This window comes from Neoarius graeffei, chromosome 4 (genome assembly GCF_027579695.1).
Source record: "Neoarius graeffei isolate fNeoGra1 chromosome 4, fNeoGra1.pri, whole genome shotgun sequence".
In the NCBI taxonomy this organism is placed as follows: Eukaryota; Metazoa; Chordata; class Actinopteri; order Siluriformes; family Ariidae; genus Neoarius; species Neoarius graeffei.
Window position 1 is genome coordinate 67,865,700 of NC_083572.1, and position 23,841 is coordinate 67,889,540.

The 23,841-nt window shown below is 41.3% G+C and overlaps 1 protein-coding gene across 1 annotated transcript; it reads left to right on the plus strand.

Annotated features, from left to right (window-relative positions):
• Positions 1–300: 300 nt before the first annotated feature.
• On the plus strand, positions 301–18,482 carry LOC132885171 (cytochrome b-c1 complex subunit 1, mitochondrial). The gene is made up of 13 exons (XM_060919525.1): positions 301–409; positions 4,050–4,190; positions 6,870–6,956; positions 7,044–7,173; positions 7,378–7,576; positions 7,659–7,738; positions 11,412–11,527; positions 13,303–13,446; positions 13,564–13,724; positions 15,724–15,809; positions 17,565–17,653; positions 17,732–17,807; positions 17,922–18,482. Exons 1-13 carry the CDS (start codon positions 347–349, stop codon positions 17,984–17,986), a joined length of 1,437 nt encoding a protein of 478 aa, XP_060775508.1. The 5' UTR covers positions 301–346; the 3' UTR covers positions 17,987–18,482.
• Positions 18,483–23,841: the final 5,359 nt, after the last annotated feature.

Genomic DNA, 23,841 nt, shown 5'->3' on the forward strand with positions numbered 1-23,841 from the left:
GGCCCTCGCCGGCCGCTGGGCTCGAACCCAGGACCTTCTTGCTGTGAGGCGACAGCGTGAACCACTACGCCCCCTCTACATTTTGGTGAAAAATTGTTTGACCAGCTCGGCCTGTGCTTATGCAAACAGTACAGAAATCATTTCTGGGCCAGAAAAATATGAAAAACCTATTAGAGCCATTGCATTGCAGTGTTGCAGATCATGCTATCTATGATTACTGTAGGTGGGATAGGTAGGTTAAAAAACACAAAAAGTGAGTGACGTTGCAGGTTACGTCATGTCGCTGCCGTGACGTGAACAGTGAGCATGCGCGTTTCAGTCTTGTCAGTACGCCGACAGGGAAAAGATGGCAGCATCCGTGTGCAGATTCGGGGGAGCCGTGGGCCAAGCTCTGGCTAAAGCCCGTAGTGTGAGTAAATTGTGTGTCCAGTTCTTTCAAAATGCTCGAGGAGCTCTTAATAAACCTTTCGATAAACCTTTGAGGCTAAAAGCCGGTTTTTGGCTTCTGAAGTAGATGTTTGTCATTCACATGACTTCCGTTGGTCCTTGGTTTCCTTGACGAACATACTAGCGAGCTATAGAATATATCAAAAAGTAAAGTATGAAACAACTGAACACAAACTGTGGTGCAAAATACTATTTAGTACGAGTGTGTGTGTGTATTTGGAGAGCTGAAGAATAAGGGAGTAGTTAGTCTCGAGGCTAGCTGCTCCGTGTAGCTAATGCTAGCTAGCCAGTATTAGAAGGTCAACAAATCCACTGGAGAGTTTCACACCGGTTTAGTTGTCGACAGGCATCAGCGGCGCTCTTCTGCAAAATTAATCACCGTGTTTTTGCGTTTGAGTTAAAGACTAGCGTTAGATGTGTGAAAATACACACTGTTCACAAGGTCACACAACACGACTCGGTGATCTCTGCTCTCGCTGCATTACAAGCGAGCTCATTTTGAAGCTTCGGCACAAAATAGCATCACATACGCTACCGTTCAAAAGTTTGGGGTCACTGTGAAATGTCCTTATTTTTGAAAGAAAAGCAGTGTTGTTTTCAATGAAGATCACTTTAAACTAATCAGAAATCCACTCTATACATTGCTAATGTGGTAAATGACTATTCTAGCTGCTGGTTTTTGGTGCAATATCTCCATAGGTGTATAGAGGCCCATTTCCAGCAACTCTCACTCCAGTGTTCTAATGGTACAATGTGTTTGCTCATTGCCTCAGAAGGCTAATGGATGATTAGAAAACCCTTGTACAATCATGTTAGCACAGCTGAAAACAGTTGAGCTCTTTAGAGAAGCTATAAAACTGACCTTCCTTTGAGCAGATTGAGTTTCTGGAGCATCACATTTGTGGGGTCGATTAAATGCTCAAAATGGCCAGAAAAATGTCTTGACTATATTTTCTATTCATTTTACAACTTATGGTGGGAAATAAAAGTGTGACTTTTCATGGAAAACACAAAATTGTCTGGGTGACCCCAAACTTTTGAACGGTAGTGTATTATTCACCAATAACTTTGCCATTTCACTCAGCGAACCTTAATCTGTCATCAAAGATTTGCTTTGAGGCTGAGTTTATTAAATAAACACAGCTTATTCAATTCAGTACAATACAGTGGTGCTTGAAAGTTTGTGAACCCTTTAGAATTTTCGAGATTTCTGCATAAATATGACCTGGGTTTCCTCACATGAACTGCTCGCTTCAGGTCCTTCAACAACATTTCGATTGGATTAAAGGACATGGGACATGGATTTTTTTTCTGGGTATAATTATGTATAAAGGACATAAGAAATGCCATCTAAATCACTGCAGGGCATCAAAAATGTGAAAATCATCACATTATTCAACTTTTTTATACATCAGCGTAAAACAATGATTCGTTAATTAGCTAAGCGGTCACGTGACCCGTGACGTCACAAAAACTTTTCAAGGAGCCAGCGCTTGGGTATCTAATGTAAACAGGTTACCAAAATGGACACCATCGACAGTGATATTCCCGATGTTTCACAGAGATGTGAAGTTAGACCCTATCAATTCGAACCGATAGCTGGAAATTCACATGAACATGGATCTTGTCTTTACTCTGATGGGTCAGATGATTCTGAGAGTGAGAGTTCATTCAGCCCTCATGAAACTGAAAGCGGTCGGCTCGATAACACTTCCGGTAAGTTAAAAACAATTCTGCTCAAAGGCTAATGATCTGTTGAAAGAAGTATTATTTTTGTATCATACATTGAAAGTTCATCATAGATCTAGCTAAAGTCCGTTGCAAGCTAGTTTTTTTTTTGCTGATATTTTTCGAGATTGATTGAGATACAATGCTTCCAGAGTCCGAGATGAAAACATTCAAAATGGCGAAACGAGTCAGAATTATGATAATCAATAATTGATACACCCAAAATTATAATACTAATCCTTACCGCATGAGGCCCATGGTAAAACCACACTTCCAGGAGGGGCTGCCGTCTGCCTCCTAAGCCGGCCGAGAGCGCTCCTCGTCGGGCACGGCCAGGCGGGCGAATGCCCTGGTCCGTCCGCCCTGTCTAAAAAATAATGGTACAACTCCGAGTGACGGTATCAATGCGCTGTCGAAGTGCGCAGAAGGTGTTAGTACGCCTGTCATTATAGTGCGGACTTTCCATAGCATAGAAAATTGCCACGTTTCAATTTGTGTAACTGAACTTTGTTTCATGTCACTGGTCATATAAACCTATGTAAACAGGAAAAACGTGGAAGAGTTTGGTCGCATCTAACTACAGCCCCAAAAAATACCATTGACCATGCTGAGCCTAGCTACATTGCTAACAGGAGTAACAGCGCGTCTGACTGACTGGGAGGTCGCAATACACCATGTTGTTCGATGTATGTTAAACACTCTAAAAACCAAACAATTTTCTTGTCATCCAAGACACAAAAACTATTTTGTCACATTCGTCATCATCACGATTCACACTTCTCCATATTCATCTACCCGCTTGTGCTGTACCCGAAGGTTTTTGTGACGTATGATCACGTGACAGCGGCTCTTCCGGTTGTAAAATATGCATATCGGAGCTCGAGCAGAAGTGCCATATAATCATCACGAATGTAACGATTTTGCTGAATTTAATAGATAATTTTGTATTTGTTGATGCAATTATTTCATATTTTTAATGGAAAGAAACTGATATAGCGTGCATTTATGTTTCATGTCCTTTAAGGTCAGGACTTTGACTTGGCCATTCCAAAACATTATTCTTCTTTAACCATTCTTTGGTAGAACGACCTGTGTGCTTAGGGTCGTTGTCTTGCTGCATGACCCACCTTCTCTTGAGATTCAGTTCATGGACAGATGTCCTGACATTTTCCTTTAGAATTCGCTGGTATAATTCAGAATTCATTGTTCCATCAATGATGGCAAGCCGTCCTTGCCCAGATGCAGCAAAACAGGCCCAAACCATGATACTACCACCACCATGTTTCACAGATGGGATAAGGTTCTTATGCTGGAATGCAGTGTTTTCCTTTCTCCAAACATAATGCTTCTCGTTTAAACCGAAACGTTCTATTTTGGTCTCATCCGTCCACAAAACATTTTTCCAATAGCCTTCTTGCTCCTCAATAAATAAATGACCAAGTAGAATATCTTTGTCTCATTTGTTTAACTAGGTTCTCTTTATGTACTTTTATGACTTGTGTGAAAATCTGATGATGTTTTAGGTCATATTTATGCAGAAATATAGAAAATTCTAAAGGGTTCACAAACTTTCAAGCACCACTGTACAATACAATGGATGCTTTTCATTTGCACATGTTAATACTCAAATAACAAAAGTACAGGTTTAGTGTAATTCCTAGGTTGATTTTTCCTGTGAGTTCTTCTCCAAAACTGAGCTTTTTGTTTTCTCATAAACTGGAACTGGTGTCAGGTTGAAATGGCAAATAGAACATTGAGTTGTGTTTTTGTTTTTTTTCCCTCCTGTCTGTTCGCCAGTCTTGAGCCTAGGCTGTGATCGTCTGTGAAAGCGATCATATTTCAGTGTGGTTTTTTTTTTCTTTTTGTCTCTATAGCCTGTTCTGCTTTCTCTGAGACGGGGACAAGCAAGTGTGTCTTATGCCCAAAGCCTGCTGAGTGTTCCAGAGACACGCGTCACAACACTGGAGAATGGACTGAGAGTGGCATCTGAAACGACAAATCAGGGCACCTGCACTGTGAGCAATCCATTTTCTTTATCAGCTACAAATACAAAAATGATTCATTTCAGGAACCTGAGTAGCAATGCTCATCAAATTGTGTGTAAAAAAAAAGCAGTGTTTCCCTTATACACTTTACCTGGGCAGGCTGCTCAGGTGTGTTCACAGCCACCAAAGTATATTTTTCAACCTATTTTACCAAAAATGTATGGACAATGCGAATGTTCTGTGAACACTAAGGTGGGGTTTACATTAGACCGTATCAGCGGATCATCAGATTAACGTTTTTAAAACGATTAGTGTGCACACAACGCCAATACACGATTCGCGTGCACACAGCAACGCCAATACACGGATACGCTCGGCGCCGCAGGCATCCTGCGCTCCAAATCACTCCGCCCTGAACAGCGAGTGCCCTCTGGAGGGTGCGCACTCCGGCTCTGCGCAGCTCACAGAGCGCACGAGCAGTGATTTGGGACTGAGCCGCTGTTTGTGTGATCTCAGTGCATGTCGGGCATGCGCGTCACTTACCACTTGCAAGTGGAAGGATGGCAAGCCTAAAGACAATCATAACTACACAATGGGCAGTATTTGCATCAGTATTTGCAGTATTTTCATACTTTTATACTCTTTAATGAAAGGTGATACAAGGCGGAAGTCCGCGCCGTTTTTCAGCAGTCGCGTCACATGACCAACGCCAGCGAATCAGGAAGGTGGATGTCACAGTGACGTTGTCCAATGACGACGCCAGCTAGAGCTCAGCACAGCGTATCCGCGTATTCTCAATGTTTACACAGCACCGGACCAGACACGATCTGGATTGAATACGTGGACCCTGGCGGATTCCCGTTTCCAGGCGTTTTAATGTAAACGGACAGTGCATCCGCGAAGAAAACAAGACAGATACGGTCTTATGTAAACTTGGCCTAAATAATAATGAATTGTGTCCAAATAGCCAATCATATGAATGGGAGCTTTCATGCTGTAGACAATCATGATCAGTATGCATGTTACCTGTTCTTGTCAACATTACCATGACAACATGGAGCGCTCGAGTCCTGTCAGTACATTCAGCTTTCAATTAGTGCTTGTTTTTCTAGTCTGTTTAACTGATTTTTAAAAGGACACTAAAGGTCTGTGTACATTTGGCCATTCTATTTTCATTTCAAAAACGGAAATTGATACGCCATTTTTTGTTTTTATCATCAGAAATCGCATATTCAAAATTCTTCTTGTAAGTCAAAAAAATGAAATTGTAAACAAAATAAAGAGAAAAGTCAGTTGCTGATGGGTAACATGCACGATTCGCTGAGCAGTGCAAGTGGAGCAGGTTCCAGAGTGATCAGAAATTATATGTGGTAGATCATTTTTGACCCTTTCTGCCAGCTATGACTGCAAGTATATTCAGGGCTGTGAAAAATCCGCGGAATTCCGTGAATTTGGCTGCCAAAAATATCATTTTAGTAAATCATCTAATTTTGCAATAAAAATTGGGGGGGGGGTCGGTCTTTTGCAACAATGACAGACCGATTTATGGCATTTGCGCCATGCTTACAAACCATGGCATGAATCTTGTGCTCTTTAAACACGCTTTCGATATCAACGGTTTTGAAAAGGAGTATTTTTAAGTTCGTTTCTTAGACAAGGATTTTAAGAAAATAGATACCAGCGTTGGATTTTAGAGGCAGTGGAGATACGCAAGCGGGCACAAAGGACGATAAACCGGGATGAGGGAGCGTATGCACTGTCACACACCTGGAGCGCCGTCCTGGGGGAGCGACCTGACAGCAGGAGGCGTGAACTACCTGTCAAATCGGACAGGACGTTCACGCTTCCGTAACGTAACATCAGCTGATAAGGCACGTCACCACCTGACATCTGGTGACAGTTCTGAGGAAGGCGGAAGTTTCACGCTGAAACTGTCAACAAGGTAACGATCTTAAAATCCTTGTCTAAGAAACAAACTTAAAAATACTTACAGTCAGACATAATGAACTTTCACTACATATTTGAAAAGGAGAATTTCGCGGTATGTCCGTGTCACGGAGGGACATCGTTCAGAGGGAGGACTGTAAGACCGATGATGTCAAAAACATTTGACAAGGAAAACGGCATCAAAAATCCGTGGAACTGGCAATGGCTGGAGTTTAAAGTCGGTAGTGAATATCTCCATGAGCACATACAGAAGATAAAAGAACCAGGGAAAGCTTACTGCATCTTGTACCATCAGGATGTGAAGTACGGTTCTGGTGGAAGAACGTGTTTGGTTGACCATGTTAAAGGAAAAAAACATGCGGAATTGGTGAAATTGAAGCTGTCGAACTATAGATTACCAGGTAGACCATCTTGTTCACATTTTATATATTCAATTTATAATAATAATAATAACAACAACAATAATAATAATAAACAGTTCAAATTAAATGGCATGGTTGAGAAAATATTTGCTTTCAGGAGATGCTTCAAATCTATCAATATACACAAAATCTGTTCAGCTTCTGGGGCCCTGCTGGCCCCCGGCTCCTGGGGGGCTGCTCCCCCCAGACCCTCTGCTAAAATTGTTTCCTCGGATTTTGTCATTTCTATTTCACAGCCCTGTATATTTCAGACCGTTAAAAAACTGTGAAAAATAATTTAAATGTGAACAAATTGTGTATGTACTCTACGCTGGAATTTACATCTTTGCTTGTCTCCTAGGTTGGCCTGTGGATCAATGTTGGTAGCAGATATGAGTCTGAGAAGAATAACGGTGCTGGGTTTTTCTTGGAGCACTTAGCTTTCAAGGTACAAATGTTCATTTTTATTCATGTCTCTCTATACTCTTGTCCACACACTTTTAGTCTCAAACATTTTTTTTCCTGTCAATTCTAGGGCACAAAGAAACACCCCCAGGCTGCTCTTGAACAAGCAGTAGAGTCCATGGGTGCTCATCTTAGTGGATACACTTCTCGGGAACACACTGCCTTTTACATGAAGACCCTCTCTAAGGACCTACCAAAAGGTGAGATGAAAATGCATATTTCATTGTAGTGTTCTATGCACTTATATGCCCACAGAGAACAGTGTAGGTTGCAAAATTGCAGTACAATTCCTGATTTATTGTAGAAGTCATAAATTATTTGGTCAGGAACATGTCTTGTGTTATTATTTTGGGGTAAATTCAACATCTCTTACTCTCACACTGACTGAGTTATGTTGTGTATAGCGGTGGAGCTCTTGTCTGAGGTGGTGCAGAGTGCGTCGTTGAGCGAGGCTGAGATAGAGCAGCAGAGAGGAGTGGTGCTCAGAGAGCTGGAGGAGGTGGAGGCCAGTTTGCAGGATATCTGCTTGGATTTGCTCCATGCCACTGCATTCCAAGGAACACCCCTGAGCCAGAGTATACTGGGACCCTCTCAGAATGCCAGGTATGCACACATGCATGCACAAAATTCAAGTGTATTGTTTTGGTTAGATAACTGACACTTCTGTTCTACCTTGATCTCAAAGGACTCTGACACGTCAGGATCTGGTGGAGTACATCAGCAGTCACTACAAGGCTCCTCGCATGGTGCTGGCTGCTGCTGGAGGTAATGTACAAGCCTCTGCTTTTTACGGATGAGTTTTCTTATTAAGAACTATCCTTTCTACCAATGGGCATCTTTCTGTGCAAAAGAGAATCAACACAGGAGCCAGTTGTGACAGCAATTAAGGCCCTGTCCACACGGCAATGGATTCAGGTGAATCTGATAAAATTGTTTATCGTTTCGGCCTGGCGTCCACACGGCACCGGCATTTTGGGTGCCCCAAAACGAAATCTTTTGAGAACGGGTTCCAGAGTGGAAAAATCTGGCAACGGAGCCGTTGTCTGGATGAGTAGAACGGATTTGTTTACGATGACGTCACAACCACATGTGCTTCACGCCAGGTAGAAGTGTAACGAACTCGATGCGAGTTGTCAACAAATCCTATAACTTGGTTCATGAAACGCGCTTACAAAATATTTTCACTGTGAATATTTATTGTGTAATGGTGCAAAGTGAGAGAGAGAGAGAGAGAGAGAGAGAGAGTGAGTGAGAGAATAGCCCTTAGGGCAGAGTCAGTCCCGACAGCAAAAACAGGGAAAAAAAAGGAGTGATCTCACCTCTTCAGATGTTGGTTTAAGTCCAACAATACATTCTTCAAAAAGGGCGTAGAAGAATAAAGTAATCCATCAACGTGTAGCATTCAATTTATTCCGGACCATTAAAGAATTCTGGAGGATATCAGAATGTTGGCGTACCGGCTTCCATCTACCCCCGTTCGTTCCTCTTTCTGCATCTCCATTCAAAAAACGACCACGTGATTTAAAGGGACTATATCCATAGGATAGGGAGTGAGAAAGTGTGTGTGAGACAGTGACAGGGATAGTCACTGTGCGCATGCGCAGTTATGCACATGCGTCTACTTCTATTGTTCTGGTGTCTCCGATGGGACCGTCTTACAGCGCACCTAGAGGTGTGGCATGTGTATTGCATCATTTTCAGCAAGCGTTGCGTTGCCATATGAACCTGAAATTTAACTGATCCGTTGCCCATGTGGACGCGATATTTAAAAAAAAAATTTCGTTGCCGTTGTCGTGTGGATGTAGCCTAAGAGACATTTCTGTATGCAGTGAAGTCCAGCATGGATTAATGTTGTTCTTTTGTAGCAGCTGTTTTATATCAACTGCAGTGAAATTACTGATGAAAAAAGGTTAAAAGTTTGTCAACAAAAATGGCAAGGTTAATAAAATTCCACCGTGACTAAACAGAATTTAATTTGAACTAAAGTCTGAATAAAGTCTGTGTACTTGGTGGCCACCTTGGCAACGCTCTGGGGCAGTTGTTTACAGTTGTAAGACCGGACTTCTATCTGCTTAATTAGCTGAGACCCATATGCCAGAAACCGGTTAACAAGATGATGTTTCAAACGTAGATATGAAGTGGCTGTTAAGTATCAGTATCTTTGGAACAGTAATACAAAGAAGAGTAATACAAATTATTCTCCAGGTTGCTTGTTCTAATGTACATGGACTTATCTTTATTACAGTCTTGAAGCACCCTAAATGTGTGCAAATGTCAGTGTAAGAAACTGATAAGCCAGATTTTTTTTTTTGTTAATGTTTTTTTATCAAAAAAAAAGGCAACTTGTTGGGCAAACCTGCGTAATAGAGCCAGCAGGTTGAGCGGTACATGTCGCCCCATTCATATTTTTGTGACCCCTTTTGTATCCATTCCTCTCATACTTTTTCCTGTCATAAACACAGATAACGTTGTAAAGATGTTAGTACTGCACTCTTTATGATGTTGGACACTGTATGTTTAGAAAATGAAAATGCTGCTTTTGAAAATTGTTTATGCAGGTTAGGAAATAAAGTAGCATGATTCCAAGAAAGCCCAAAGCTGAACTGGAGTCAGAGTAATGCAACAGTAGTAACGCAGATAACCCAGGCTGACGATTTGTGTAAGATGTGTGTACTGTATACAAATTAATATAAAAAAATAAACGATTGTCCAAATTTCACAAATAAAGCTTAGATTGTAAGAAAACAAGTGTACTTACTGTTTCGTGCACGTATTTGGTCATTTTAAGCGTATTTTAGCCATTTTTGGGTACCTCATACTCTTCTGTTACCTAAAAAGATAGAAGGTTGGAGACTCCAGCGAACCACCACGCCAAGTCACTCTGCTTCCACCTGATTTTTTTTTTTTTTTTGACTAAAAACAAGGATTCTTCCAGATTTAAACCCATCAGGCAAAAGAAGAATGTCTAAGGATATCCAGGAGGTGTTTCAATACAAAATGTCTTTTAACTAAGTATAAATTTCACCGTTTAATTACGAAAAGCAACAGGCCAAACTTCTTGCCACGGAAAAGCTGGACGGAAACAAGTTATGCCACAGGAAACCCAAAACCAAACATTATCTCGAAGCTGATTGGACCGTTACGAACAATAGATAATTCAAACACTCTTACTATGGGGGAGTACCGAGGGCAAAAGTAGTCAGACAAATCAAAGTTAAGCAGGGGAGGGTACAGAAAATCCCCGACCAAAACAAGCTGTTTCCCACCAAAAGGTGAAAACTTGACAGGTGATTCGTCATCACAAAGTTCATGGATGATGCCATTTATGATTTCAAAAATTCTGCGACTCACCATGCTTATCTCATCAATTATAATAGTGTCAGTCTCCTTTACACGTTCACAAACTAGATTTTTGGTGAGAGCACGACTTGCGACCATTGAGCTTGGCGGATCAGCCGTTCCAATGCCAAAGAAACCGTGCAGTGTCCAGACATGGCAAAATTCCTCACCATAGATGGTGTAGGCAATACCAGTGGAGCACAAGATAACCACTTTTTTTTTTCCCTGAGATCGTAGTGACCTAACTATATCTTTTACAAGGAATGACTTCCCAGTCCCAGCAGGGCCGCCAACAAGAATATTGTGGCCACTGTTGACTGCTTGAAGAATCGTAGCTTGCTTTTTGCTTAACATTTTGGTTTATTTACAGTTGTTACAGAGCCGGTTTGGGATTTAAAATTGCCAACACTTTTCCCTGCTTCGTCAGGTGTGTTTCTGATTGGCTGCTGTAATATTGTACCCTCCCCCACTTAGCTTTGATTTGTCGGACTACTTTTGCCCTAGTAAGAGTGTTTGAATTATCTATTGTTCGTAATGGACCAATCAGCTTCGAGATAACGTTTGGTTTTGGGTTTCCTGTGGCATAATGTACTCGTTTCCGTCCAGCTTCTCCGTGGCAAGAAGTTTGGCCTGTTGCTTTTCGTAATTAAACGGTGAAATTTATACTGTTAGTTAAAAGATATTTTGTATTGAAACACCTCCTGGATATCCTTAGACATTCTTCTTTTGCCTGATGGGTTTAAATCTGGAAGAATCCTCATTTTTAGTAAAAAAAAAAAAAAATCAGGTGGACGCAGAGTGACTTGGCGTGGTGGTTCGCTGGAGTCTCCAACCTTCTATCTTTTTAGGTAACAGAAGAGTATGGGGTACCTAAAAATGGCTAAAATACGCTTAAAATGACCAAATACGTGCACAAAACGATAAGTACACTTGTTTTCTTGCAATCTAAGCTTTTATTTGTGAAATTTGGACAATCGTTTATTTATTTTTTTTATATTAATTTGTATACAGTACATAAATCATCTTATACAAATCGTCAGCCTGGGTTACCTGTGGTAGTAATCAACTATAAGTGATCAGTGACTTTGCTTTGGTGTAGGTGTGAACCATGAGGAGTTGGTGGGGCTGGCCAGGCAGCACTTAAGTGGGGTTTCGTTTGAGTATCAGGACGACGCTGTGCCCCTGCTGTCCCCTTGCCGCTTCACTGGCAGTGAGGTGAGAAATGTAAACAGTGCCCTCCTTGTAAAGATAAGGGAAAAAATCCACCTTTTAGTGAAGTAGCTTTATCTTGCACTGACAGCATGAGAAAAATCCAACCTTTAATTAAAATAAACATATTCAGAGAAAAATCCCTCATTTAAAAATAATTAATTTCAACAAAAACACACGTGCCACTATTATTTGGTGCTTCTACATTTAATACTTTGTACAACCTCCCTTTGCCAGTAAAACAGCACTGAGTCTCTCCTATAACATTTCATAAGGTTGGAGATACAGAGCAGGGTATCTGAGACCATTCCTCTTTACACAGGTCGTCCAGGGTCCTCGGCCCTCTCAGCTCCTCTTCTCTCTCTTCAGCTCACAGGTTTTCACTGAGGTTCAGGACAGGTCAGGGGACTGAGATGGTCAGGGCAGAAGCTTGATTCTGTGGTCAGCAAACCATTTTTGTGTTGATTTGAACGTATGCTTTGGATCATTGTCCCGCTGGAAGAGCCGATGATGTCCCAGTGTTAGTTCCCTGGCAGAAGCAGCCAGATTTTGATATAAAATGTCCTGCTAGTTCATGGAGTCCATAATGCCATTTACCCTAACAAGGTTTCCAGGGCCTTTGGAGGCAAAACAGTCCCAAAACATCACAGAACTTCCACCATATTTTACAGTTGAGATTGGGTTCTTTTTATTATAGCCATCCTTCTTTTTACGCCAAACCCACCTTGAGTGTTTATTGCCAAAAAGCTCCATTTTTGTTTCATCAGACCATAGAACAGTTCCAGTTAAAGTTGTAGTAGCGTTTCACAAACTTCAGGCTCTTATGTTTGTGATTAACTGACAGAAAAGGCTCCTCCCCCGGCATTCCTTCCAAATAATGTTTGCACGGAGGTGGATTCTGAGTGTTTTTGGAGACTTGGAAACCCCAATATTTTACTTTTTCTTGTAATTCACCAAAAATGATCCTTGGGGATTTTTTTTTTTAAAATAAACTTTGGTCCTCTTCCAGACAAGTTTGTACCAGTTCCAGTTGGTGTCCACCTTTTTTTTTTTTTTTTCTTTCTTTAATTATTGCCCTAAGAGTAGAAATGGACATTTTCAGGAGAGTAGCCTTTTTTTTTTTTTAAATAACAATTCCCTGACTTATGAAGGTCAACACACATCTCCTTCCTTTGGTTTCTGTGTTCTTATTTTTTCCATGTTGATGGATGAATAAGGGAATTTGGCCTCTGTGTCACTTCATATTTGTGCCCCTGTTAATCCGGAAGCGTATATACACGCACTACATTCTCCACACTACGCTCAACACACTACAGTTCCTACACACTTCAATCAACTCGATGTACAATTTAAATGGGAACATGCTTCAGTTATATTGTGCTCACTATAATCTCCAGGGGTGCCAATAATTGTGGCACAAGTACTGTTTAAATTATATTTTTCTTAACAAGGTTTTTTTTTTCTCTCTGCATAAATTTTTCACTTAAAGGTTGGATTCCTTTCATTTTTAAAATTTTTTTTTTTCAGTGTGAGATGAAGCCACTTTACCAAAAGGTTTTTTTTTTTTGGTGTCCCCCCATGTGTGTGTTTTTCTAACCCCTTTTTACTAATCTTTACAAGGGGTGCCAGTAATCGTGACGGGCGCTGTATGAGTGAGAAATCCCTTTCGGTGTTGTATGTGTCTAAACCATGCTACTGAATTTCAGTTTAATGTATTGGCAGTACATATTTTCTTATCTTTTTATTCCTTGCTTGTGCACTGCATTTTCTGTGTCCTTAAGGTTCGAATGCGTGACGATGCCATGCCCCTGGCACATGTTGCTATTGCTGTAGAGGCGGCTGAGTCTGCCAGTCCTGACATTGTACCACTCATGGTTGCTAATTCCCTCATCGGCAACTATGATGTCACATTTGGAGGTGGCAAGGTTAGTTGTAGTACATCACACTGAGAAAGCTGATAAAAGTGCTCCAGCATGCTTTGTATTTTACCTGGTGTATTAATGATACTTCCAACAAATTGTAATTTTTTTGTGTGTGTATAGCACCTGAGCAGTCGCTTGGCACGTCTGGCTGCAGAGGGCAATCTTTGCCATAGTTTCCAGTCTTTCCTCTCCTCCTACAGTGACACTGGATTGATGGGCATCTATTTTGTCACAGACAAACACAAGATCGAGGACATGATGCACTGGGCTCAGAATGCATGGTAAGGCAACACTTACACTGCGTTTAATTACACTGCGTGTAATTTGCAGTTCCCTGCCTACGACTGTTAAGAACTCTGAAAACGACCTCTCAACTTGAAATTTCAGTTCGGCAACTTGGGGTAGTTTTCTCAACGACTGGTTCCTTCAGCCTAGGTCACAACCGGATGTACGATTTTTTGGCCGTGCGATTTTTGGCGTTTCCCAAATCGCTGCGTTTTTTTTGTTCATGGAGAAAGACGCATGTTGGCCGTAAGTTTGTCTTGCAACCTGAAAAAAACGTAAGCGCCCGTAGAGTGAGTTTGACATGACAAAGAACCCCTGCGGCCAGTCTACGGCTCGAAAATCAGCACATCACACGCGCGCCCTCCGTGCGTTTCTTGCGTTTTTTGCACGTAGACCGGCCGTAGGAACACGTACAGCCGGTTGTGACCGAGGCTTTCCTCATTCATGGAGTGAAGGCAAACCAACATGGCCATTCACACTGAACAGCATAATGCCCCCATTCTCTCCTCTAAGGCCCCGGTCACACCGCCCGAACTTTGCTGGAGCGTTCCTTGAACGGTAGGGAGGGGGGGCCGAATTTCGACAACGCTCGTCACCGCACACAAAATGGGAAAAAAATCGAAAACATGGGCGTTGGCTTAGCGGTGCACCGCTGAAGCCGGTGTTGCTTTAGCGTTGGTTTAGCGGTGACGCGAGCGTTGGTATAGCGGCGTTCTGCGCATGCGGGCTTTGGCTCGGCGGGGGTATAAAGTTGGTTTAGCACCAATCATAGCAAGTCTCTCAGCATCCATGGTGATACAGTTTTACTGTAACTTTGAGCAAATTCGATATAGATGAGGTCTGAACTCAACGGCAGCTCGATTCCAAATGAGCTCCTGGTCCATTTCTCCCCGTATTTATAGCCAAATTCTGGTCCCGCTCCGACACCTCTATACCAACGCCAAACCAAAGTTCATCGCCGCCATGGATAGCTGCTTCAACGCCCGACACCGTTCCAGCAACCCCGTGTCCGCTCGTAAAACGCTTACAACCGCTCCACCGAAGTTTGTGCAACGTTTAATCGCCGCCCAGGCAACGCTGGCGAAGCAGCGGTGGTCCAGCGTTCAAGATTTCTGCGTTGGCCTAGCGGACCCAAGCATCCATGAACTTGCGTCTAGCGGTGCCAAACTTTGACTGGGCGTTGGTGGAGCGGGGGTGAACTTTGCCGGGGCGGAAAATTGCCCCCTCCTCACCGCTCGCAATATTGTGTGCAGCTCAAAACTTTCGGAGCGGTAGGAGGGCCCCTCGAGAAACATCAGCGGTGGCCGAGCGTATACGGCGTTGCTTTAACGGGGGCCAACTTTTGTTAAACGGTGGTGAATGGTTACGAGCGGTGATGAATTTTTTTCACCGCTCCAGGAACGCTCCAGCAAAGTTCGGGCGGTGTGACCGGGGCCTAAACAAGTTTATAGCAGTATTACTATCAATGACCCACTGTTGTCTGGTGGTGTTGCTTTACTGCAATTTAAGTCAAAAATGTTGCATGAATGTTTGAGGTCCATTATTGTAGAACAGTACCAGTAACCTCCCAGGCCTGCGACTGTAAAAGTGAGGTTAAAGTAGCTTTTTTGAGCTCTGACAGAGTAAACAAAAAAAAACCAACACACTTTTGAGGAGGCATCCTCCCTCTCCCACACACTTTGTGCATAGAACATCCTGAAGTGGGAAATTACGTCATTACAACTTGCACTTTATACATTTGTAAGATGCCATGAACACAGCCTTAGAGATTACAAATGAACTTATTTTATTCATTAATCTATCAGATTTTGACAATCTGTAGGAAGTTCTGTGGGGTTTTTGGCAAATCTGCAGCATTCCACTTACTTCATAGACTATGCAAATGTTGTTTGTTAATTGGATGGGATGAAGTAGATATTTATTTATTGCTCTGTGGCAGTACTGAAGTTGTCCTGGGTGTTTTTGGGTTTTTTTCCTCTCCCCTTTTAATCACAGGATGAACTTGTGCACCACAGTGACTGAGAGTGATGTAGCCAGAGGAAAGAATGCTCTGAAGGCCAGTTTAGTAGGACAGCTGAACGGTAAGACACACACGATTACAGTAACATGTGTGTACACCTTCAGTTAAATTGTTAAGTCCTGATTTAGTTGCTTGCTAGCTCTGTGATATGAAGCTGGTAGTGTCTTACACAAAACATAGCTGTGTTTGTGTGTTGCTTTGCTGTGTTTTTCACCTTGTAGGTGAGACTATAGTTAGCCTCTTTCCATGCACTATTATGTCAGTGTTACTGCTGTACTAACTGTGATCCACCACCCAAATGTCTTGCAGATACTTGGTAGGCTTACCTAATAAAAATAAAAGCTCCTGAGTGACAAGTGTTCGCTAGGGTGCATCAGTTGCCCTTACTTTCATAAACTCTGATGCATTTTTGTTTGGGTGTTCCTTTTCACCAATAAAGACATCCTGTAAAAATTTTTGACCATATTCAAAAGTCTAATGGTGGCACCATGAGGTTTGTTTTTTGCCAAAAAACGCTTATTTTATGTTTTCGCGTAAGGTTTGAATCACAATGTTGGACTCCATTTATTGATTTCTTGTGACCCAGAGATCATGTTAAGAACCTTTGCAAGGGATTGAGAAGCATTAATGTGATTCATAATACATTTGTATTGTTTAAAAGTAGTTGAACAATGATTCAATGAAGAGCTAAAACTCAAACTGTGCTTGATAATATATTTAGAATATGTACTAAAAATGTATATCTAAGATATTTGGTATACTCTATAAGGTGCCATAATGTTTCATGAAAAGTGATTGAAATTTTGTCATAAAAGTCATAAAATAGCAGCTTTTTCCATAACTTTGAGCTCCTGGTGCCACCATTAAAGGAACAGTCCACCATATTTCCATAATGAAATATGCTCTTACCTGAATTGAGACGAGCTGCTCCGTACCTATCCGAGCTTTGCGCGACCTCCCAGTTAGTCAGACGCAGTCCGACGCGCTGTCACTCCTGTTAGCAATGTAGCTAGGCTCAGCATGGCCAATGGTATTTTTTGGGGCTGTAGTTAGATGTGACCAAACTCTTCCGCATTTTTCCTGTTTACATAGGTTTATATGACCAGTGATATGAAACAAGTTCAGTTAAAAAAATTGAAACGTAGCGATTTTCTATGCTATGGAAAGTCCGCACTATAATGATAGGTGTACTAACACCTTCTGCGCGCTTCGACAGCGCATTGATACGGAGCTCAGATATCAATGCGCTGCCGAAGCGCGCAGAAGGTGTTAGTACGCCTGTCATTATAGTGCGGACTTTCCATAGCATAGAAAATCGCTACGTTTCAATTTGTGTAACTGAACTTGTTTCATATCACTGGTCATACAAACCTATGTAAACAGGAAAAACGCGGAAGAGTTTGGTCACATCTAACTACAGCCCCAGAAAATACCGTTGGCCACACTGAGCCTAGCTACATTGCTAACAGGAGTGACAGCGCGTCGGACTGCGTCTGACTAACTGGGAGGTCGCGCAAAGCTCGGATAGGTACGGAGCAGCTCGTCTCAATTCAGATAAGAGCATATTTCATTATGGAAATACGGTGGACTGTTCCTTTAAACTTTTGAATTTTGTCAAAATATTTCACCCAGTGTGTTTTCTTACCAAAAGGAACATAAAAACAAAAATGCATCATGATCGGAGGAACTTTTCATTTTTAGGGGGCAAATGATGCACCCTAGTGTTCGCTCTGTCATTCAGAGATTGAGTTGAAACCCAAGGATGCACTTGAATTTACTTCTGTTTGTTTCTTAATTTCATACTGCCCATTTTTAGGTACCACACCAATCTGTGATGACATTGGCAGGCACGTTCTCAACTACGGCCGTCGCATCCCATTGGCTGAATGGGACGCCAAGATTGATGTAAGCCTACCCTCCTGACAAAGACTAATGTCGTCATTGTTGTTGTTATATTATTTATTTATTTATGTATTTATTAAGGCTGTGACACCCAAGATGGTGCGTGACATTTGCTCCAAATACATCTATGACAAATGCCCTGCTGTTGCTGCTGTTGGTGAGTTGTTTCTTTCCCTCAGAGACTTGACCGTACTCATTTTAAACACTGCATTTGTTATGGGAAACCATGCCTGGTTTTATTGGACTTAGTGTGATTCTTTCTCCTCTTCAGGTCCAATTGAGCAGCTTCCTGACTACAACAGAATGCGCAGTGCTATGTACTGGCTTCGGTTCTAAATGCTCATTTAATTTCATCAGATTTCCTGTTATCTCTCTTTTTATATTCTGCTCCTCACTTTGCAAACAACCTCCCCCCCCCACACACACACAATTTATTCCTCACTTTTCTCTCTTCGACTGAAAACAAATGCACGCCTGAAAATGCAAGTTATTTCATTGATCAGCAATGTGGTGATGGAAAAAGGTAAACAAACCTGAAACAAGTGCAGATCAGAATCACCAAAATTACACGACATTAATGAACCTTCTACTAAGGACGACTTAGGACTAAGGCCACATCAGGTGATGAATTTTCATGCCGAAAAAAATGTAAATTAAAAGCAGAGGAGGTTGGGAGTAGAGTACATTTTAGACGGAAGATGCAGGAAAATCAAGTCAACCGTGTCGTAAACAGCAAAGGTATTTATGAAATAATGTGACGTTTTGTTTGTCCTTTATTGTACATAACAGAAGCTCCCATTCTGAATTCCAATAAAATACTGTAAACACCAAAGTATGGTTATTGTTGGTTTTCTTTTTTTCTATCTGATTATTGATTTTGCTATTTTATCAGAAAGGTTCAACATATTAATCAATAAAGTGATTCTGATATCAACAAATAACCAGTATTAACATTTTTTAATTGCAATGACGTGCATAAGCAACAATGACCAATGCAGATTATTAAAAAAAAAAAGTCAGGAATGTTAAACAATTGCACAATGTCCATCAGCTGATTTTCACACACTGTATACATACAGTAAGACTATCAGTTCCTCCATTCTTCAAAATGTAACTGGGTCCTCGAATTGAAATGAGCGTAGGAGAGAGAGACTGGCTGCAATGATGCCTATCTAATCATGCAATCTGCTCTTCACAATAGAATTCATAAGTACAGTATGGCTTGAACAAAACGGGTTTCAGAGGACCTCTGAATGCAGAAGTAATGTCCATTTTGCTATCGACCACATGTAGACCTGTTCTGTTTAAAATGCTGGAAAAAATGGTTGGATACCACTTTTTCCCCCATTTGGTCACTCACCAGTTCCAAGTCACATGCTCTCCATCATGTGACCCTTGGTAAAGATGGCTTAAAAAATTGCAAAAATTTTATTTAACTTGATTTTGCATTGAAAATATTTTTAAAATGAACAATTATTGGCACCCCTGCAAATTACAATGCACAAAATGGAACTGACGCATGGTCCGATGCTCTTTTCATTTTCTTTACGCAATCTAATTAACAAAACATATATATTTTTTTTTTTATCCACCCACCATCAAAGACTCCAACAAGGGGTCTATCAGCAAGGTCTACAACAAGGTGTCAAATCTGGCTTGGGCTGCATAAACCAACTCTGTCTCTGACACAAACTTTCACTCTTGTGAAATATTTCAAATCCACTGAACATGTAATGCCTTTGTGACACTTTGACATCCAAAACACTGAAATTTGCCTCAAGTCTTAGTGGTTTAGGCTATAGCACAGGTAACCATTTGTAAATATCTCATCTCATTATCTCTAGCCGCTTTATCCTGTTCTACAGGGTCGCAGGCATTTGTAAATATTTTAAATAACATTTTCTTATGCGTTATGTATAAGGATTTGTTGAATCTCTACTATGCATCATCATCTGTGGGTATAACGGCTAATGGGTTCCCTTTTCTTGCTACTTTTTTGTGCAATTGCTCAGACACTTGTAGCTTCCCTTGTCTGACATGCTGGCATATCTGCAAACAGGGTGCCTTCATTAGCTTGGTTTATTGAATACAATCCAACCTTAACCTGGCAGAACATCATCTGTGAAGCTACCCAATGTCTGGTGATGTTTATGGGTCACAAACATCAAGTTGTCATAATTTGCTAATTATTTTCCCATGAAATGGGAGCCTTGTGCATAAATAGAACTATGATGCCTATATAAGAATTATATTGCACTACCTGTATTTCGTACTGTTAGTTAATAAAACATGTCTTAAAGTGGTATCCAAATGATTGCATCTCCCTGCCAGTTACATATGTAGCTAGTGTTCACTTCTATACACTTTTGTGTCTTCCTTAAAGGATCTTGAATTATGTAATTAAATGATAATGTGATATTTTGAATTGCTTAATAGAGATTTAAAATGAAAGCGGATATGTAATTTGTATTATTCAGTACTGGATTACATTTCCTCAGTAATTTACCTCCACACTCTTATAGATGTGATGTACTTATGCTGCTTAAATAGCATTGAAATGCATCAAACCACCGTGTTTTGGGTAATGACTATGTCCTGCGTCAATGCAGTTTGTCATCACCATTGAGCATGGCAGTCTCTTAGACACCTCACAAAGCCGCACGCTGTCATCAGCGTATGACGAGTTCTTCTATCAAGTTCAAGATAGCCATGTTATTTAGGAAGTGCCTGTTCTAGAAGTCTTGGGTGCATTTTGAATAAAGCAGATATACATAAGCTTATCTGTGATCAGCATGCACCTATTGTAGTACCCATCATACAGTATATAGCCAAAAGTATGTGGACACCTGACTGTCACACCCATGTGTGGGCCCATAAGCACACGATTTTATAGAATGTCTTTGTATGCTGGAGCATTAAGATTTCCTTTCAGTGGAACTAAAGGGCCTAAATATCGTCCATCATGACAATGCCACTGTGCACAAAGCAATATCTGTAAACACATGGTTTGCTAAGGCTGCAGTGGAAAAAAAAAAAAAAAAAAAAAAATATATATATATATATATATATATATATATATATATATATATATATATTTGAGTGTCCTGCACAGAGCCCTGATCTCAACCTCACTGAAAACTTTTGAGATGAGTTGGAACACTGACTGCACCCCCAGGCCTCCTCAGTTAATATCATTCCCTTACTAATGCTCTTGTGGCTGAATAAGTGAATCCCTACAATTACATTCCAACCTTCCTAGAAGAGTGTGAACTGTTCTAAAAGCAATGGGAGGATGAACTCCATGTTAATGCTCATGGTTTTTGAATATGCACTTGGGTGTGATGGTCAGGAGTCCATAAAATTTTGGCCATATTATTGTAGCAAATATGACTATGCTCAGCATGTGTATCAGTGAAACAACAAATTTCATTTTAACTGAAGAACATCTTTCAGTGCAGGAGGTGTATCAATTTAACACATGTTGCTTATGAACCAAATGAGCCAAGAAGCAGCTCTGTACTGCATGTACAGATTGTTGACAAATTACAGGGAAACTGGTGAAGGCTCCTGAGTGGCACATCAGAAAAGTATTCACTCTATCGTCCAGAGATCCCGATGAAGTCTCAGCTATCTGTGGCCAGGAGTCCAACGAGAACAAAAATTGACCATAGGACGGGTAACATGAGTCATTATGGATGTCTGTGAGTTCATGCATGAATGTGGAAGGGTGAGGATAGCACTTTCCTTCGAGTGTGTAACAAAGTGATAGTGCATGAGCAGTGGTCCATAAATATGCAGTTGGCAGCTTCACATGTCTCAGTGGATGCATGTGTTAGCCTTTTCCCTCACGGGTTGATCTATGGTTGTTTTATAATAGGGGAGAGCTGGCTGGTTGTCGGGAACTGGCCAAGACCAAATTATACATATACACACACACACAGGAACATCATCTATTACTTAAGACAGTCAATTATTTAATAGGAGTTCTATACACCAATCATCCATAAAATCAAAAATACTGACATGTGAAGTGCATTACATTGTTGTTATAGTGGCACTTGTCAAGGGGTGGGATATATTAGGCGGCAAGAAAACAGTCAGTTCTTGAAGTTGATGTGTTGAAAGCAGGAAAAATGGGCAAGTGTAAGGATCAGAGTGACTTTGACAAGGGCCAAATTGTGGTGGCTAGATGACTGGGTCTGAGTATCTCCAAAATGGCACATCTTGTGGGGTGTTCCCAGTATGCAGTGGTTACCTACCAAAAGTGGTCCAAGGAAGGACAACCAGTGAACTGGCGACAGGGTCATGGGTGTCAAAGGCTCATTGGTTCGCATGGGGCACGAAGGCTAGTCCATATGGTCCAATCCCACAGAAGAGCTACTGTAACACAAAGTGCTGAAAAAGTTAATGCTGGCTAAAACAGAAAGGTGTCAGCATTAACTTTTTCAGAAGTTTGTCCTACAGTAAGCACAGACCAGTTTGAAAGTAGAAAATTCGATTTCACAAAGGAAAAATACAACTGGAGATAACATTTATCCACAAACGTATCATAATGCGGGTGGTGTAGTGGTTAGCACTGTCGCCTCACAGCAAGAAGGTTCAGGGTTCGAGCCCAGTGGCCGACGGGGGCCTTTCTGTGTGGAGTTTGCATGTTCTCCCCGTGTCTGCATGGGTTTCCTCCGGGTGCTCTGGTTTCCCTCATGGTCCAAAGACATGCAGGTTAGGCTAATCAGTGGCTCTGAATTGACCGTAGGTGTGAATGGTTGTGTGTCTCTATGTGTCAGCCCTGCGATGACCTGGGGCTTGTCCAGGGTGTACCCCACCTCTCACCAATAGTCAGCTGGGATAGGCTCCAGCTTGCCTGCAACCCTGTACAGGATAAGTGGTTACGGATAAGCTTTCTTTAACTATAAAAAAGCAAATCAAAACAAAAATAAACAAGAATACTCTACCTATTGCTTATATCATTTAGGATACATTAACTACTTACGTAAATATATTCATATTCTGTTACATCCTTAAGCCACATGTAACTACACCATATTTATACAGTATAACTTTCGCATTTATAGTCATTAGGACAGCATTGCCGTTACGGACTTCCAGCATGTAATGACAATAGCTAGAACATGGAAACTGTAGCAATGTTTACAGTGCCTTGTTTGTTCAGACAAAGAAAATTGTCCATGCTTTTTTAGAAAGGTCTCAAATCCTGCTCTGAAGTTCACCAGCGATTTCAGTGTGATCTCACAGAAGTTGGAAAAAGCTTTTAGTCAGCCCACAAAATTTAGAGCATCATTAGTACCAGTGGTGTAACAGTGAACACATCTCAGCAGAACAACGGCGATGGCAGCAGTGTGTAATTGGGAAGCTTCTTATCAGCAGGTACAAGAATTGAGGGGAAAGGAAAGAAAACGTGTCTGCACTTTGTTTTAGTCTGATATCTAACTTGATTTTAGAGGAAAAAAACAAAATAATGTTACTGAGAGGCAAAGCCTTCATTCTCATCCTGACCAACTGACGTCAACACTTTTTTTTTTAAAGAATAGTCACACACTGCGTTTACTCAGAACCAATGACTGATAGATGGCTTCACAATAAAACATTCAAAGCTTATAAGGTGGATATAATACTAATTATCCAAAACCATTTAGTAAGATTCAGGTGATGCCAGTCTTATTCTTTCAGTGTTTCAAAAACAGCCGATGAATAAGTGTGCTCAGAGAAGGAGACGTCAGTAGATGTTTGTGTACTAACAGGATGCTGCAGGTTCAGGTAACTACACGCTACAGGCTGCTGTTTAAGCAAGAAGAATGGAGGGCAGCTTGTCCTTTTTATTAAATTCACACAAGAAACAATACAGGTATATCTCTAATCACTCTGATATGTACTGTATTTTTAGGCAAACCATGAAATGGAGATGAAGGAGGGGGAATGAAAAGAGGGTAAGGAGCATGAAGAGGAAAGATAGAACAGATAAACAAAGTGTGTGTGGGGGGGTGAAGGATGGGGTGATGCAGTGGTGGGCGGAAAGACGTAGGCAACAAGAGAGAGAATAAGGGTGGGAGTGGTGTTGACTGGCAAAGGGGCGAAGAACTCCACATGAAGACTCACTTCCAACACTGAAGGAAACCTTAAGGAAGAGAAGAGTGAAGTAAAGGTGGTCGAAGTGAGAGAAACAGGCCCTATAT